General features: G+C 42.2%; 1 protein-coding gene across 3 annotated transcripts in view; it reads left to right on the top strand.

The window, feature by feature from the left end:
• Nucleotides 1–11,671: 11,671 nt before the first annotated feature.
• LOC119187514 (uncharacterized) overlaps nt 11,672–16,725 on the top strand; it is a 69,107-nt gene continuing 64,053 nt past the window's right edge. For all 3 annotated transcript variants that reach the window (XR_005111865.2, XM_037435654.2, XM_037435651.2), the window contains exon 1: nt 11,672–12,123. Coding sequence is in view for 2 of the 3 variants with exons in the window: in XM_037435654.2 (XP_037291551.2) it covers nt 12,051–12,123 (73 nt within the window). In the remaining variant the exon portion in view is untranslated. The remainder of the gene's footprint in view (nt 12,124–16,725) is intronic.

Raw genomic sequence — 16,725 nt, 5'->3', positions numbered from 1 at the left:
AATATCAAGTTCAAATTCTAAAAATAAAAATAGCAACCATGATAACAATGTAGCAACTGCAAAGAAATCTTGAAAACTATACATGTGTATATCGTGCAATTGAGTTCGGGTACAGAGTAAGAAATCTATGCCAGCTTTCACATATTTATCAATTAACGTAGAAACTGTGTAGAACAACCTATCTGTGGAGTAGTTTGTTCTCGAAGTTTTTATTTTCCATGTTTCTTTATGTCATGTTTCGAACAAATTATTTGGCTGCAGTTTCGAGAGGTCGTACAAATAATGTCGACTTTCTTGAAATTGACGCCTGACCACCAATGCTAACTTAAAATCGTAGAGACGATGTAGGGGTGGTATTCCAGCCTGTTGAAACAATTCACTTCTGCGAGCATCATACGACCAGTAAAAAATTATTCTAATATACGTCTTTTGCATCAGGTACAGTTTTTGTAAGCGCGTGTTAGTCGTAGTCCTTCATACCAAGAAACAATAAGCAAGATGCCAACAGAACAGTCATTTATAAAGTAAGAATTTTACCTTGTATAGTAGAACAGTTTTGCCACTGTACACCGTGCCCTCTACGCGAGATAACTGACCCAGCACACTGTAAATGCGATCGTTTCAAAGCATATTGCTCGAAAATGTAACTCCAAGAATTTTTATACAATTTACTAACTCAATAATAGTATCGCCATACTTGAAATGTATGTTTTCATTAACAGACTTATTTTTAGGGCGGAATAGTACCGCCTTTGTTGTACTAGTGGTTATGTTTGATTGATAGCGCCCAAGGGCGACACCCGCAGTTGGGGCGCGTACACATGCTGAAAATGTGCCATTATACTCGTTTGTCAATGAAAAGCAGATCCCTCAAAGTGATATCAAGGTTTCTGCTAAAAGAATTTGGCGAGTGTATGCGTGTGATTCGAGCAATGTTACAGCACTTCAAAATGAAACAAAACACATTTGTCGCTTTACTTATGCGTGCCACAATATGCCAGTTAAAGCTGATGTTTCAAACAAAGTTTCTGCACTTTCGAAGAATATCCTACTTGCTGGCACACAGTGACGGCTTGTGTCTGCAATAAAGAAAAACATATGTACGCGTACAGAGCTGCGTGCATTTGGGTCATAGTTCAATAAAATGTGCTAGCAAGGTTCTGGGCGCGTACATGATACAATGGAGGCATGCAACTAAACTTTTAAAATCTTGCGAGATTTTGGCTTTTCGGCTATTCTCTTTCTCTTTCCTTCTTTGGCTGTTTTGTCCCGCACGTAGTTTGAGAAGAAAGGACGGCTAAATTTTTGCAACACTAGCCGCGCCATGGCTTCTCGGTGCTCGCTAGTAGCGCCTTTATGGCTGAAAAGAGGGTTCAAGGCCACTGCAGGTAGCACAGTTTGCACAAAAAGTGCCATCGGCCTCTTTTTGGAAATGGCCAATGGCGCAAATGCTTCCGCGGCCCTTTCTAGAGTGCTCACAAAGGAAAGAAATGAGATCGTTGGGTATGAAAGCCCTCCCCTGTCTAAATTAAATATCACAGCAGTAGCTGGTCCAGATGAGCTGGGAGCCTTGATTTTGCCGATGCAGTCGTCGCAAGTAATGCAATCCTCAGCTGCTTTCACCAGGAAGCCCGCTATAAGGCCAAGCGTGCTGGCCCTTATGCCTGGCTGTGGGGCACCTGTGGGAAGGTAGAAATGAAAAGTGTGCAAGAATTTTATCAGTATATAGATAAGCATGCATGATTAAACCGACACGTGTCCGTATACAAAATATGAGAAATATATATATATATATATATATATATATATATATATATATATATATATATATATATATATGTATATATATATATATATATATATATATATATATATATATATATATATATATATATATATATATATATATATATATATATATATATATATATATATATGGATGTTAATGCGCTTTCAGATAACAACTGTTGCCCCACCGCGGTGGTCTAGTGGCTAAGGTACTCGGCTGCTGACCCGCAGGTCGCGGGACCGAATCCCGGCTTCGGCGGCTGCACTTTCGATGGAGGTGAAAATGCCGTAGGCCCGCGTTCTCAGATTTGGGCGCACGTTAAAGAACCCCAGGTGGTCGAAATTTCTGGAGCCCTTCACTACGGTGTCTCTCATAATAATATGGTGGTTTTGGAACGTTAAACCCCACATATCATCAAGATAACTGTTCATTCAGCCGACGTTTGCGTCGGGAGAGCCCCGTCTTTTTCAAGGTATAATAATATTTACACATTTTCCGCGTCGATTTATAGCTTGTCACGACAGGAGGGAAGAAGTCCGGAGAATAGTATAAACAACAACATAAAAAAAACTGAGGGAGAAACGTTTAAAAATAAAAAAAAATCTAGGAGAAGAAGCAAGAGAAAGACGACGGGATTAGGAAGGGACAGCATCTCAAGAGAGTAAGGCGAACGCAAACGAGCCATGCCATCATCTGTGTGCCAGTTATGACAGCGATTCAAAACCGCCGAAAATTTCTTCCCCGATTGCGGGAAAGGGACGTCGGTTAGTCGAGTTGTGTGGGCGCCTGGTGAAAGCATGTTATATTTTTAAATGTAAGCCATAGTACCTGCTTGTACCATGGACTTATCGTTACATACATACACAGTATAACTGATTGAGAAGCATGTTTTCATCTACATCGTGCACTGACGCAAACGCTGCCTCACGCGGCTTGCATGTAACACAGTAAGCAGCGCAGAGTTTATAATATATGCATAATATCGTATAGTGGGGAATTGTTGGACGGTGTGTAATAATTTTTAAATAATGTAAATCATTCCATTACACGGAATCAACGAGATATGAAAAGCGCACCACGGCAAGTCTGCAGGGCTTCTAGATGTGGCCGCATCGTCTGGGTTATAGTAGCAGATGTCGATGCCGCGCACTCGCCTGACGACCCTTGATTCTGGTTTACTAGCGAGTGCATTTCCAGAGGTTGTCCGGCTTGCTTTACTGCTGTGGAGCACGACGCCTGCCTTGCACTGGGCGATCCAAGAGGAGACGTTGTTTGCTCTGTACTGCCGCTTGGTGATGAGTGCATCATTCCCATCACGAGGACTTTCTGCAGTGATGAAAGCGCAGCACGGGCGTCTGTCTGATCGTTGCTTCCTTGAAGCTGTCTGATGGTGGAAAAAAGTGCTTCGACAGGGTCACTGGAGAATTTGGCAGTCAACACGTATAGGAAACCTGAACGGATGAGAAATTGTGTGCACTGTACTGTGGACATTGTGGTCAGTTGGAGAGCTTCGTATGTTTCAAGAGATATGAATGCCCTCTTATGTGGTGCCGCGGCTTTCCATGCTGCGAAAAAGGGCAGAAATTCCTGCTCCAGCCATATCAACCTGAAAATAAAGCAGTTTATTGTAGAAAATATGAAACCTAGCGGGATAAATGGAATGTACCTGTCATCATCTGGGGAACTGAACGGCATCCTGTTTTGGTCCCGGCTTACTACGTGGAAGGTTGTATTTCTTATGTTGTGTATGGTGAACCATTTAAATATCATTTCCATCAGCTCGATGGTTGGCAGGCAGTCTTCAAACCCGAAAATGCCAAATCTGCGGCCGTATTGTAAGAGGTATCGTAAGGCCGATGTCACCTAGAAACCAAGGAGACGCGACATATTAAAAATGATCGGAATTATTTAGAGAGAGGTTTCTAAGCTTGGACGTTCGTATACAGCAAGTGAGACGAGTTACAAGTGGCACTGCAGTCATCAATAACGTGCACTTTTAAGTGAGTTTGTGTTAGTGAACATATATTTATAGAAGCTCTAATGATACGTAATTATTGTGTGGTAAGCAATACGCGCAGGTACATTCGTTAAGAAAGGGAAATTGTATGTTCAGATAACCATGCGCTGTTAGCAGCAGCAGTAGCAGCAGCTCATGTGCATGTTTTTATGTGACCATACTGATAAATATGTTAGCAGTTATATACGTATTGAATTACATTTTCACCATTTGCTTCCGTTTGGGTTCTACAAACAAATAAACCAGAAACTAACATGAATATTCACGTATCGTTTGCGGTGAATTACTATTAAAAGGCAGTTTTTGTACTGCTTCATTTGAACGAAAAGCTGCAAAATTTTTTCTGCTTCTGCATGAACATTCACTTGACGTAATATGATGTAAAATGAGTTGTGGCGTAATATTAGCGCATAAAAGTTTGCCCGAGCGCGCCAAAGAATTTGAGAAGTATAAACGTCACTACTGATAGAAAACTGCGAGCATGATTCTAGCTCAATTAGATGTATTTTTTTGTGTAATACAGGTTGCAGGAAGCATACATAATTTACAGCTAACGAAAAGGCATTTCCTGCATGACCTGTGTGCGTCACGCATTGTGATGTCTACAAGGAATACAGAGAATCTGGGAGTGTGTGACACTAACGCTAAATGGGTTTACACCTTTTCTTATACATGCCTGTGGAGAGAACACTTCAACGGCCCTCTTCACGCTTAATTTCTCGAAGTTCGTCGGGTAAACGTGCTTCTGCGTAAGGTTCCGAACAAGCTTGAACGACGACTGTTTTTCTGTTATGTCCAGCAACTTTCTCAAATACGTGGGGCTGTAGTAATGCCCATTGTTGAACAGAACGCGTTTGGTGGACAACATCTGGTTGCGGAGATTTTTCAGGATGTGGCAGTGGTCAAAAGAAAGGAAGAGCCTCCGATTCATATCCATTGGATGTCTGCAACAACAACAAAAAAAAATGAATAAATAAATTGGAGAAAGGCGGCGTTTGCGGTGTGAATAATTAGTTGCATATACGGTTTTCTGTTTTTTACCAAAGTAATGTAAATGTTAGCCATTCGAAGGACGTGTGCGTTGTTAATTATTACCTTATTATAAAATTTCTCCACTCATGCCATGATCCTGCAGGTCTGTGTGTGTGTTTTATTGAGATTACCTACACCTTAAATCTTCCGAAACTTTAAGTATACTCACCCATTCATACAGTCGCATGCAGGTGCGCATACATTACGCAAACGCGTAACGTCAATTGATTTGTAAAGACGGGCTATTTACAGCGATTGTACTGTTGATAGCAATCTTGTTATGGACACGGCTTTCTTATATGGCAGCGCTGATTAAAAAAAAAGAAGGGGGGGGGGGGGCTCTGATGCTGATACAGGCTTTTTTTTTTGTGCGACCAAGTCTTTTGTTTTTTTTTTCACTCAAACACGGCATGCATGCGCGTGCATACATTGATTGATAGATATGTGGGGTTTAACGTCCCAAAACCACCATATGATTTTGAGAGACGCCGTAGTGGAGGGCTCCGGAAATTTCGACCACCTGGGGTTCTTTAACGTGCACCCAAATCTGAGAACGCGGGCCTACAACATTTCCGCCTCCATCGGAAAAGCAGCAGCCGCAGCTGGGATTCGATCCATGCATACATTGAGGGCACACTGCGAATACATATAAAAAAATATTTACACTAGGCATTGCGCACAGCTTAATGCGAGCTGAGAGCAAAAATATATACTTAGCAACTTACGGCACAACTGGCATCATACGACCATTCCCTAACATGGTGAACATCTTTTTGTTCGAAGCGTGGTTGTCAGCTACAAGTCGGACCACTTGGAATCCTGCTTCTTCGATGGACTTAATTACTTCAAGTGTTAGTTGATGCAGGTGGTCTCCTTTTACTGACTGCGTGAAATAATATCCCACGGGTAGCCTGAAAAAGATAAAAATTAGCAGTATTCTGTAGCGTCGGTGTCAGCTGGGCTTAAAATCTCACTCCGTTGGAGAGAGGAGGAGAGCCAATTGCTCATCTCGAGTGCTTGTCAAATAAGTGCACAATGCTAAAGTTGACTTGCCGGGGGAAAGGGGGGGGGGAGCCCTCCTTAAAAAATAGAAGACGACTCCCCCTGCCCCTCCCCAGACTTTCAGCCCTGGTCGCGGAATAGCACATCATTGGTTAATTAAAGACAACGTTTTCTTTTTATATCTATAGGTGGGGTTAGTCTTTCAGTCACAGCGAAACGTATAGTGATAGACAAAGTGATGATTCACTTACGTGTAGTGCGTTGATAAGCCTACAAATACAAAGGCGAGAAGGTGTGTGGCCAGCTCGTTCTGAATGCCCACTTCTTTTTCTAGGCCTCCCATTTCGACTAGGCCATGGACTTTGTCTCCTTTTTTTTCGTACGTCAGTGCTTGCTTTAAAGACATTTCATCCACAATCAAAGAGCCCATTTTTTCCTAACAAAAAAAATGGGGGGGGGGGGAATTCACTGTTAACAGACATGCGTTATATATCGGCGGAGACAGTTAATTATATAAATAACCTTCTTTGTTGTTCCGTACATGACCCATAATTTAACAGAAATGATTAGGGTTTAGAGCAAACATAGCGCACTGCCGTATACTCTTAAACAATACATCTTACGTTCGAGTAATCCTTGCCACAGGTCTGGTCCCTGTTTATTCACTTTAAATCACTTTTCATTCGGCTATACTAGCATGTATTTTGATCAGTCAAACACTGCCGCGTGCGCTGCTTCCTTCGTTATTCGCGTGCATATTGTAAATAATTCTGATCGAAGTAACGTACCCGTTCGGACAAGTGTGTGCTTTCCGTGTGCAGCCTTTGCTTCATTAGCGACGAAACAACTGCTCCAGTACAGTAGCCAATGTAACGCTTCAGTGTCATGCGACTTGGAAGGGTGAGGCACCCAGACCTCCGCAACATTTCGTACCCGCAGGGTGATTTAGCTTGCCACATTATGGCCTGCCTGATGGTCACCTCTTTCCAACGGTGATTTTTCTCACGCAGGCATTGCAATTGCTCCTTCAAAAATTCAGCCTTCTTGTCGTTCTCGTCCAGCATTTCCTGATGATGAAAGGGCAGTTGAAATGCGTAAATCACGCGCAAGATAACATACTGGAAGAAAGCGGAAGTGCAGGGGAGAATGGAAGCTTGACCCGCTGAAACATCGTAGAGCAGGGAATGCCGGCGCATCCAACAATTCGACATTTACGTACTGGACTTGCCCTTGTCAAGACAAGTTTAGATGTTGTGGGAGAGTGAGCAAACGTTCACACACACGCTACTAAAGGAGGCTGTTGCTGTCCTGACAAAGAATAGTGCACCTGATTGTCGAAACCTTGCATTTGGCATCATTCCTTATTCAACAATTCATAATCGCGAGAAAAGATATGCGTTTACTCTTAAGACAATAATAGATGTTTCATGTCACCACGTGGACATTCAATTGCAGCTATGCTACATTAATGAATTGCGCAACTTCAGACTTGCGTCATGTTCAGTAACCGGCCACCGACTCACACATACGGACTAGCGGAAACTGTTCACTTACACTTTCCAAACCATTCCTTCCTTTTTGAATGCAATGCTGCTCGCTCAAGTTTATAAGGCAGACATCACATGTGCGTCAAGCGTGGCTTCCTGTACGAGCATAAACCGATCGGCCCATAGCACCAACACAACACAGCTTGCAAATTACTGTCTTTCCAGTTGTCAGTCCAATGTCCCTAATTGTTTGCGACGACAGAAATTTGAACTCGTTGTTCGCAGGATAAAGGAATAAACTCGGGGTGCGCCAATCACGCAAGGGGGTACACACCGACCTTCGTATCTTAAACACTTGCTCATGTGCGCGCTTACCCACCAACCTTCTTTTATTCCGTGTCCTTATGTCAGGCCTACACCTTCGTATGACCAGAAAGATTGCCAGCATCGGCGTACACTAAAATGTCACGTAAATTTATATGAAGAAGAAAATCTATAAACAGAGTTTCTCTCGAGCAGACATCATGACAGCGGACTTGTCATCCTTAAGGCTATAATTGTATTTCAGTCTTTCAGAAAACAAGCCTGCTTGTCGAAACGCCGCCTCGAAACAACTTTGCTAAAACTACTGATTAAGCGAGTTGGTTCATGATTATTTTCAGTGTTTGTGTGTGTGTAAACAGCGATTAAAGAATGGGAACAACCCCTGTTCACAGGTTTTTTACTGCAAGCTTCCATCCTCCCCTTTCTGACGTTTCTTACAAAAAAGTATAGGGACACTAAGTTAATAGACTGATAAATGAGTACCTGATAATTCTCTATCGTTCCTGTTCCGATCATACGACTATTAGAACAGAAAAAATTAAGACTAGGTTTAATGTTCTGAGTTTGGCGAACAATCTTCGACACGTGCACGTCGCTTTATGTTGCGTCGCTCCTTGTGTACTTGGCCGCATTGGCTGAGAACATTTCTTTGAAACTTGCTACTTCAGACCTTGCATCTACTAACACAGCAGTCTTAGACATTACCTGAGGCCGTCAAAGTATGACGTCACTGCTAGCCGATGCGCGAGAACTTAAGGGTAGCATCGCCACCTTTACAATCTCTTATAGTTTCGAGAATTCCTTCGCTCACCGGACGTCCTCTCGTAGTACGGGTGATGTTGATAGAATTGACTTACTCCTAAATTGTTATTATGTTCAGAGTCATTTAAAATTAAGTGCGAATATAAAAGGATTAATATAACATTCGTCCACTGACGTAACTGCGTACCTGCAGCGTTAGAGCGCCATTCGCCTCGGCGAGGGCTTTCATCTCGAAAAAATCTTTCTTTAGCTTCTCTAGCTGTGAATGCAAATTACTGTTCATTTCTTTCAGCCTGCTGCACTTCCGCCGCAACGTCTTAGTTGCCGCGACCAGGGAGCGCATCTTCTTCAAACCGATCGACGTTTGCGACGTCATGGAGCGCCGCACTGGCCTCTTCTGGTGTTCCCCTTGTATAACTGAACTACAGTCCTCCATGTTGTCCTGACTTGATGGAAAATGCAACCACTCGGCCTCTTGTGCAGTTTCAATTGGGTTTTCAGAACTATATACTTCCCCAGGCTCCGCTGATGCTCGCTCTTCTTGAGAAGAATCTGCGTTGGACGTTCCCCTGTTAAGCCGAAAAAATAGCGAAGCATGACAGATATATTGTCCCGCTAAACGCATAAGGGAATACTGCTAACATTATTCTTATCCGTTGTTGTGTTAGACTTCAAGTTTTACTTACAGTATTTTTACTTGTATGGGTGCCAGCGTTGTTTCCCCCTGCGTTCGTTTTAGCCGCTTTTTCCGCGGCATTGGATCTTGCCCACGTGGATCAGGAGAAGCGGGAAATAAGGAAGGCACGGCTGTGGGCTTCAACATCTTCCTTTTCGTCACTGTTCTGTAATCTTCAGCGGTAAAATGCAGGCTGCATACCTTCGACCGGTCGCTGGGCTCCCAGCGATGCTTTCCTGAACCTTCATCAAAGGTAAAGGCGTATACGCATGGCTAGCAAGATTGCAAAATAACAGTCCATAACACCTTTTTTGTAATTAATTTTTCCAAAATGTAACAAGCCAAATGGGGAGGTTAAGAAAAAGCATAGCCACGATTTTATTCTGGGGAAGTACCTGTATACCCATTTAGTGCATTTTCATATTTTCTCGCAGCCTTTGTAAATGTCTTTTTAGATGACTACATTCGTCGATTGATGTTTAGTGATGGTACGTGGTCGAGTCCAGTGGCATACTTGAAGCCCTTTATTCGAAGAGCTCATTGGCTATACAAGGTTTCATAACAAAGCTGAATTTCCTAATGGCTGCTCAGTAACGAAGCGCGACCCAATACGACAGAGCCGAAACCGAGGCGCACTTGAGCGCCTTGGTCTTGGTTTAGAGCGCAAACCTCTAACCTGTACAATGACTCCGCCGTTGACGACGATGACTTCAGTGGTTTTTGTTCTTTTGCATTCTCCAAAACGAATCTTTGTCATGCATGATGTAATCTCAGATGCAGCACGCACATAAATAGAGTATCTGTCGCTGATTATTCCAGGTTCCTCATTTCGGTTTCACCGGCTGGGTCTCTTAACCCTCACAGAGCCGATGGGCTCATTGCACGAAGGACTTCAATTATGTCATTATACCCGACCGCCTGCCAGCCCTATATAGAGTGAACAGTTAATCGCCACATTTCGTTACCGGCGTAACGTTTCTAATTACCTTAAGTAAGCTTATACAGAAACGAACAAAGCTGTATGGGAAGATAGAGGTTTGAGATGAGAAATACATTTGACCAAATTCGGTCGCTAACTTCAGTGACACCCAGTGTTCAAGAGTTGTCCATCGCTAAACACACACACACACACACACACACACACACACACACACACACACACACACACACACACACACACACACACACACAGAGAGACAAACTGTGGAGGCAGCACGTAAATATTTCATATCATTAATTTTTTTATGGATTTCGGCGGCATTTGTTGAGGCAGCCTTCGGGAAGGGTGCTCGAACCCCTCGCAACCCACCGCTACGCATTTTTACATAATTTACAGATTTCGTATATTTACTTTTTTCTTGTGTGCTATATTTAAATTTCTTGGCACTATTTGTGGAGCCTGCCATATTAGCCGCGGTACTTTAAAAAAGCTTTCATGTTTTTTAGCTCAGTGAATTAGCATAACACACGGAAATAAAGTTTACTAAAGCACCCTGGTGCTTCTTGCTAGCTTGCAACTCGTTCTGAATTGAAACGACTCTCAAAAACACAAGACTCACCTTTTCTTCCAATTGCCTCGATCCATTCTTCCCGTATGTCTGTGGCAGGAAACTCGTGAAAACTTACTTTACTTTGTTTGCCTTGTTCCGATTTGCAATATGGCACGCAGCAATACACCATACTTACATTTGAGGTGTCAGCTCATCTAAAAAAAAAAAACTGCACGCGGCCACTATTAGAGCTGACTACTGCAGCTATCTGCCGTCTGCAAGTTTCTGCACACGACCTACTGTGTTTCTGCGTATCTTCTGCAATTTGTGTATGCGTATCGTCTGGAACCATCGTGATTCAGTGTGAACAATGAATGCCTAACAATAGTTTTTTTATCTCGTTGGACTACGTTTTCATTCAAGAAATATTTTCATAATAAATTTTCCTTCATTTGTAGAAAAGTTCCCGTCTGCTTGCCACTGTGACCCTTTGTGTGCTTTTTTTACGGTTCTATTTCTGCTTCAAACGTCCACACGAATGCAGCCAACTCTGACGAGGAATCATATCGCTTTATTTGCCATATTTTACACATTCATACACAATTCATGCACAATAAGAACGATTTGCACTGCCACAGCGATGGCTGAAGCAGACGACAGCGAACAGGTGCTGCCTAGCGCCACGCCGCTCGTAGGTGACGGCCCTAGCGGCAGAAGGTATGAACTAGAACGTGGGCGCTGGAAGAGGTGCTCTCTGGGCAGGTCAGGAGTGTAGTAGGTCATGCACTGGAGTAGATGACGATAAGGAAATGAAAAATCAAAACATTAAAATGAGGCATTTTCAAAATAAAAAAAACGGTACGCGTGAAATATTGATTAAAAAAATAAACATTTTTTATTATAGCATTTGACTTGGCGACGTAGCATCAAACATATAAAAACTAGTGAAAAAGTAGCTAATTTTGTCACTAAATAATAAATTTGCTAAGTGTATTCTTAAAGAGACATTTCTTAATTTGCATGTGCACCCTCTAAATCTGCTGAAACTATCAAACGTGTATAGTTTGTATTTCGAAGCTATGGCGTGCCCGTTACTATTTGGTGCTTTCGGTAACTTCGCCTAACGCAGTGCGTTACCATCACCGATTGAACCGTAATGTTCGTGTAATAAAAAACAGCTGAAGTAAAAATAAGCCACTACGATGAAACGGTGAAGTCCAGCCAGTGTGCATGTGAAGGGGAACCGCTTCTCATAGCTCGTATCAATGCAAGGTGGTATCGCTTGCACTTCGAGTACGACAGTAAGGCAACAACGGCAGCAACGATTGCACCAGTTCCGTTGGTGTTTGTGCGTTGCGTAGCGGTTGAGTAGCTGTAGTATTCTACTCTATCAAAACCCAGTGGCCGTGTAATTCAGCGAGGACACGGTACTGCAGTTTGAAATCAAGTATTCGTCGAAATCATTGCTACAATGGGAGTGCCGAAGCTCTCAAGCGGAGCTGCGTGCATATTGCTCTGGCTCTTCGTTGTTCGTATCGGGCAAGGTAAACTAACGCATGTGCTTCCTGTCATATATATCGAAATTTCATACCTTGCATGCTTCGAAGGGTTCAGGTCTAAAGTTGGCACCTAATTTCTGTATTAAGGAGGCTTTGACTTTCGCTTGCACGTACGCGTGCAAATATGTTCGTGTAAACATCCCCCTTTTTCGAGGTTTCTTTCGCGAAGTTAGCGTTCGAATGTTGTGGTGTTGGTTAATTTGAATTGGAGGCATACAAGCGCAACTAAATGCATTCAGACAATTTATAACGTTATTACGACCTTTCTGGTGATTTATAGCGTACACATGAACTTCTTTTTTTACAAGTTCTGCCTTGACTTTTTTCTTTCTTCTTTTTAACTGTAGGTTAATGTGTGTGAGGCGGAAATGCACGTGCATAAAGTACTTGTGCATGTTGCGTACGTGTGTGATCACGACTCTTTTAATTTTGTAGCAAAACAATAAGACGCCTCGATTCCATTCGATTTGCTGTGCTAGCATATCGAAGACACGGAGGTTTAGTATTCATGGCGCATTGCTAATGCAACGAAAGCCATGTATTATTTATTTATTTATTAATCTATTTATTGTTTGAGCTGCAGGAAGAAAACATTATTCGCAAGGGTTTGGGACAGCGGCCATGAGCTCGAAAAGTACCATCAGTTTAGTTTTAAGTGACAAAAATAATTGACATGGCGCTTTCAGATTGAAAACTATCTGGAAGTGCCCTCATGAATGGTTCAGTGTCAGCCCTCTACAACAGACTTCATTATGGAGCTGCGTTAAGTAGGGCTACGGTGCATCGAGCAGAAAGAGCAGAAAAGTGCTGTCACTTATTATTTTTGTTCTGCATGTCGAAATATATAAAAATGCTACAAGGGGTAAAGAAAAGCACAGGAAATACAAAGCATGAAGTGCAAGAACTTGGGTGGAAGTCATTCATGTGAACAAATTGGGGTCCGTGGGAAGTAATGACACTGAAGATGTGCTCATGCGTGACACCTTTCCCAACATTGTAAACTTAATAGCCTGTGGTGATTGAACATTGTTTCACAGCTTTATTGAGAGTGGGTCAGTGTCACTAAAACATTGAAATGGGCTTTTACTCTTCTATTGCGATAATGTTCCATCAATTTCCTAGTGTTTTTTTGGCCTGCTTGTACTGACTGATATCATCATTTGTTCTATCAATTTTTTAGTGTGTTTTTGGCCTGCTTGAACTGATTGATATCACCATTATGCCATACAATGGAACACTAGTTCTTTGCTGAAAAACAAAAGAATTGGAATGCTGGCTATTTCTGGTTGTGTTTTAGTATTAATCATAGGTGGCTAAATGTACGGTGGCCAGCTTTCCGGTTCTGATGAATCCAGGAGGGGAGATCCTCCTTTTTAAGACAGCAGTAAAGTAAAAAATTATGCACGTACTGCTGTCCAAGTAAAGGGATGGCCCCTATATATATATATATATATATATATATATATATATATATATATATATATATATATATATATATATATATATATATATATATATATATATATATATAAATGTATTCACTTTGCCTAGTTTTCTCTTCTCAACACTAAGTGACGTCATGTCGCACGAATGCATTCTATTACTCAAGATAACTCAGGCTCAAAGCAATTATCGAAGCTATTGATGCGCACTGTCGTATGACGCTTGCCAGACCCTGAAACACCCTGTGCTGTCATTTTTTTACGAAGCGTGGCATTCTGTGCTAAATCAAATACAAACGGCACACTTCAGTGAAGATTTTTTGTTTTTTTTTATTCTGTATTAGTATTCTCAATGTAGGGATAGGTTAGAGAAAATAGTAGGGCATCTATTGCGAGCTTCAAAAACTTGTGTTAAGCAGACCCCACTGGCATCTATTTACTAATGGTATAAAAATTGGTTGATGGCATCTTGAGGGTACCTAATTAGAGACATCCAGCAACAGTGTAGATCAATTCAAGCATCAATTTGGCCATTCAAAATCTAAGCACTAATGAAGCGAAGCTTTCCTGCATATTGTGATGGCAAGATGACGACCACACAGCCCTCCAAAGTTATTTTTCAAGGTCTTGTTCAACCTAATGCGAAAAAGCTAAACTATAGGTATGGTGGCTAGAAGGAGAGGTGTCAGCATCGTCCCGGCCGCATCTTGAAAGGGTGCGTGCTGGTATTTCATCTCGCCGCGGAGCGGCACGCAAGTCGTCACCGTGATCGGTCGAGAGCGCTTGCCAGCCGCTTTTAGTCGCTTGCTTGTGTGCTTGCAAGTTGCAACGTCTGCGCTTTGCCGATTTGGACTTTTTCGGGATTAATACATGTCAATGTGACCATGCAACAGTGATGAGTAAACAGCAAAGACACTGCTTTGCACCTGGATGCAATGTGGGATATGCTTCGGCCCGCAAACAAGGGAAGAAAGCGTTTCTTTTCTCTGCTCCCACCGACAATGAACAGAGCAAGGCCTGGGAGCATACGATTCCTCGTGCTGACAAACCACTGGAAAAGTACTGCGTTTTGCGCGAAGCTCATTACGACGAAAGATTCATCGTCCGTAGTTACAAGCATGTTATCAACTGGTTTTCAGCAACTTGGGAAAAAGCTGTACCGAAGGAGGGTGGGTTCCTGAGTGAATCAACTGCCGAAGGACTCCGCGTCACTCTAGCCAGCATCCATCCGGCACTATGTCACGAAAACCTTGGGCTATAAATATAAACACTTGATGACATCTCGTCTCTGCCAAGACGCACTTGAAATCTTTTTGGAATTCCAAAGCAAATGTCTGTCTCAAACGATCACCTTTTGCCGACACAATTTTTGGTCTCTGTGACTTGCCTCAGTTTTTACAGTTTGTCACAGTCACCCCCAGTGGAAACATACCTTCTGGAGTTCTGAGCAGCCTTCTATGTCCAGGCATCCACAATAATTCAATAAAATTGCACAATAAGCTGGATGAGCTGCTAGATGTGGGGCACCTCAATGAGGTTCATGAAATTATTGTTGCTTGTGAACCCCTTCCTGACTACACTGATCTCATTGGACGCAAAAGTGACTCCCAGATCACTTATTACGTCAGTGGCTATGTGGCCCGGAAGATGGTGAAAAAAATGAAGTGCAACGAATGTACCAGGTTGCTGCTTCACTCAGAATTCCAGCTTGCTTCTGGCAGAATCTTGCTTTCTGTACCCGTCTGAGTCCTTAGCAGACCTGGTGAAAGCTATGGAAGATGCACTCACCTATTGCTTCAGTTTCAACAAGTTGAAAAGTGACAGCATAACAGACCTTATCTCTTGCCTGTCTGTGAAGAGGTTAAATATGGTCGGCTGTGAGCACCACAAACTGGAAGTGACAAATCAGATAATTCGGTTCTTTACACTGACCAGTATGCATTTTCTCTTGCTGGAGAAAATTCGTCCAATCAACAAAAAAGAGAGAGAGAGAGAAAATGAAGATCTTGAAGTTGAGACGTCTGGCTTACCTGTCACAGTATTAACTCAGCGAACAAGGTTCTATTTTATGTTACTGTGCATTACTCACACTCTGTCGTTTCTTGGATTTTACTATTGTCTTGTTCACAATGTTATAAATCCAACATTAAAAACTGTGATATCACTGTCTGGCTGTGTTCACATATGCGGAAATCAATTTTTTTTGTGAACTGGTTTGTGACTGTATCTATGTTTGCCAATGAAATCTCAATGTCAAGTGTGTATTTATGCCCATTGTATCATCGTATATTTACTGTTCTCTTTAGTAGCCTTATTCACTTGCTTTAGCTGAGTTTCATAAAACTTGCAGTTTTCTTCACCCTAATGCATATGTTGTGTTTATTTTCTGTTGTTTTTTGCTTTTGAGAAAATAAATGTCTTGCTGGTAAAATTAGACCTTGATTGCGCCAGTCATAAAAATAATGGTTGCTGATACCTTTACATGCATTAAGACTTTATGGAGAACACTGCGGCATCAAATTTGAAAACTGCACGGACTTTGTTTTAGTGTCAAGCTCACGGCAAGTCGCTTGATTCTCTATCTTCTAAGCTTCGTAGCTCATATACTAAGAAGTGAATTGAAAACACTAGTTTTCAGTGCCAATACACGCTTTGCAGCGCACCGCCAGAATTGTGACTGGTAGACTTTGTTACAATCCGCAGGGTAGCGTGAAATATTTGCGACGAAAAACGACTGATACGTGCGAGGAGGGGCATCTCGAAAACGACCGCAGCGCCGCCGCATCCGGATGAATTCTCGCGCGCTCTCCGGCGCACCGATGCCGACACCTCTCCTAGCCACCATACTATAGGGTTGGCAGTCTCAGAGTGGTACTACTTCCAGTACACATGTCCATAATTAGATAGGGACCTTTAGTGTCAGAAAATTTGGTAATTTCGGTTCATTCACACTGTTTATTCAAATATTTTTCGTTATATCTGGCACGAAGACATTGATAATGATGATTAAAAATGAAAAAAAAATTCACATATCTAAAGATCTTCATATTACCATTTATTGGAGGCTACCCATGATGAATCTGTCATGGCTGGTTAGAACCAAGATCCTCAAAATCTGTTTGTTGCATCTTTCATGAACAGGAGA

The sequence above is a fragment of the Rhipicephalus microplus genome, chromosome X (assembly GCF_043290135.1).
Source record: "Rhipicephalus microplus isolate Deutch F79 chromosome X, USDA_Rmic, whole genome shotgun sequence".
NCBI lineage: Eukaryota > Metazoa > Arthropoda > Arachnida > Ixodida > Ixodidae > Rhipicephalus > Rhipicephalus microplus.
The sequence above is the reverse complement of the archived record's forward strand: the minus strand, read 5'-3'. Positions and strand labels throughout refer to the sequence as shown.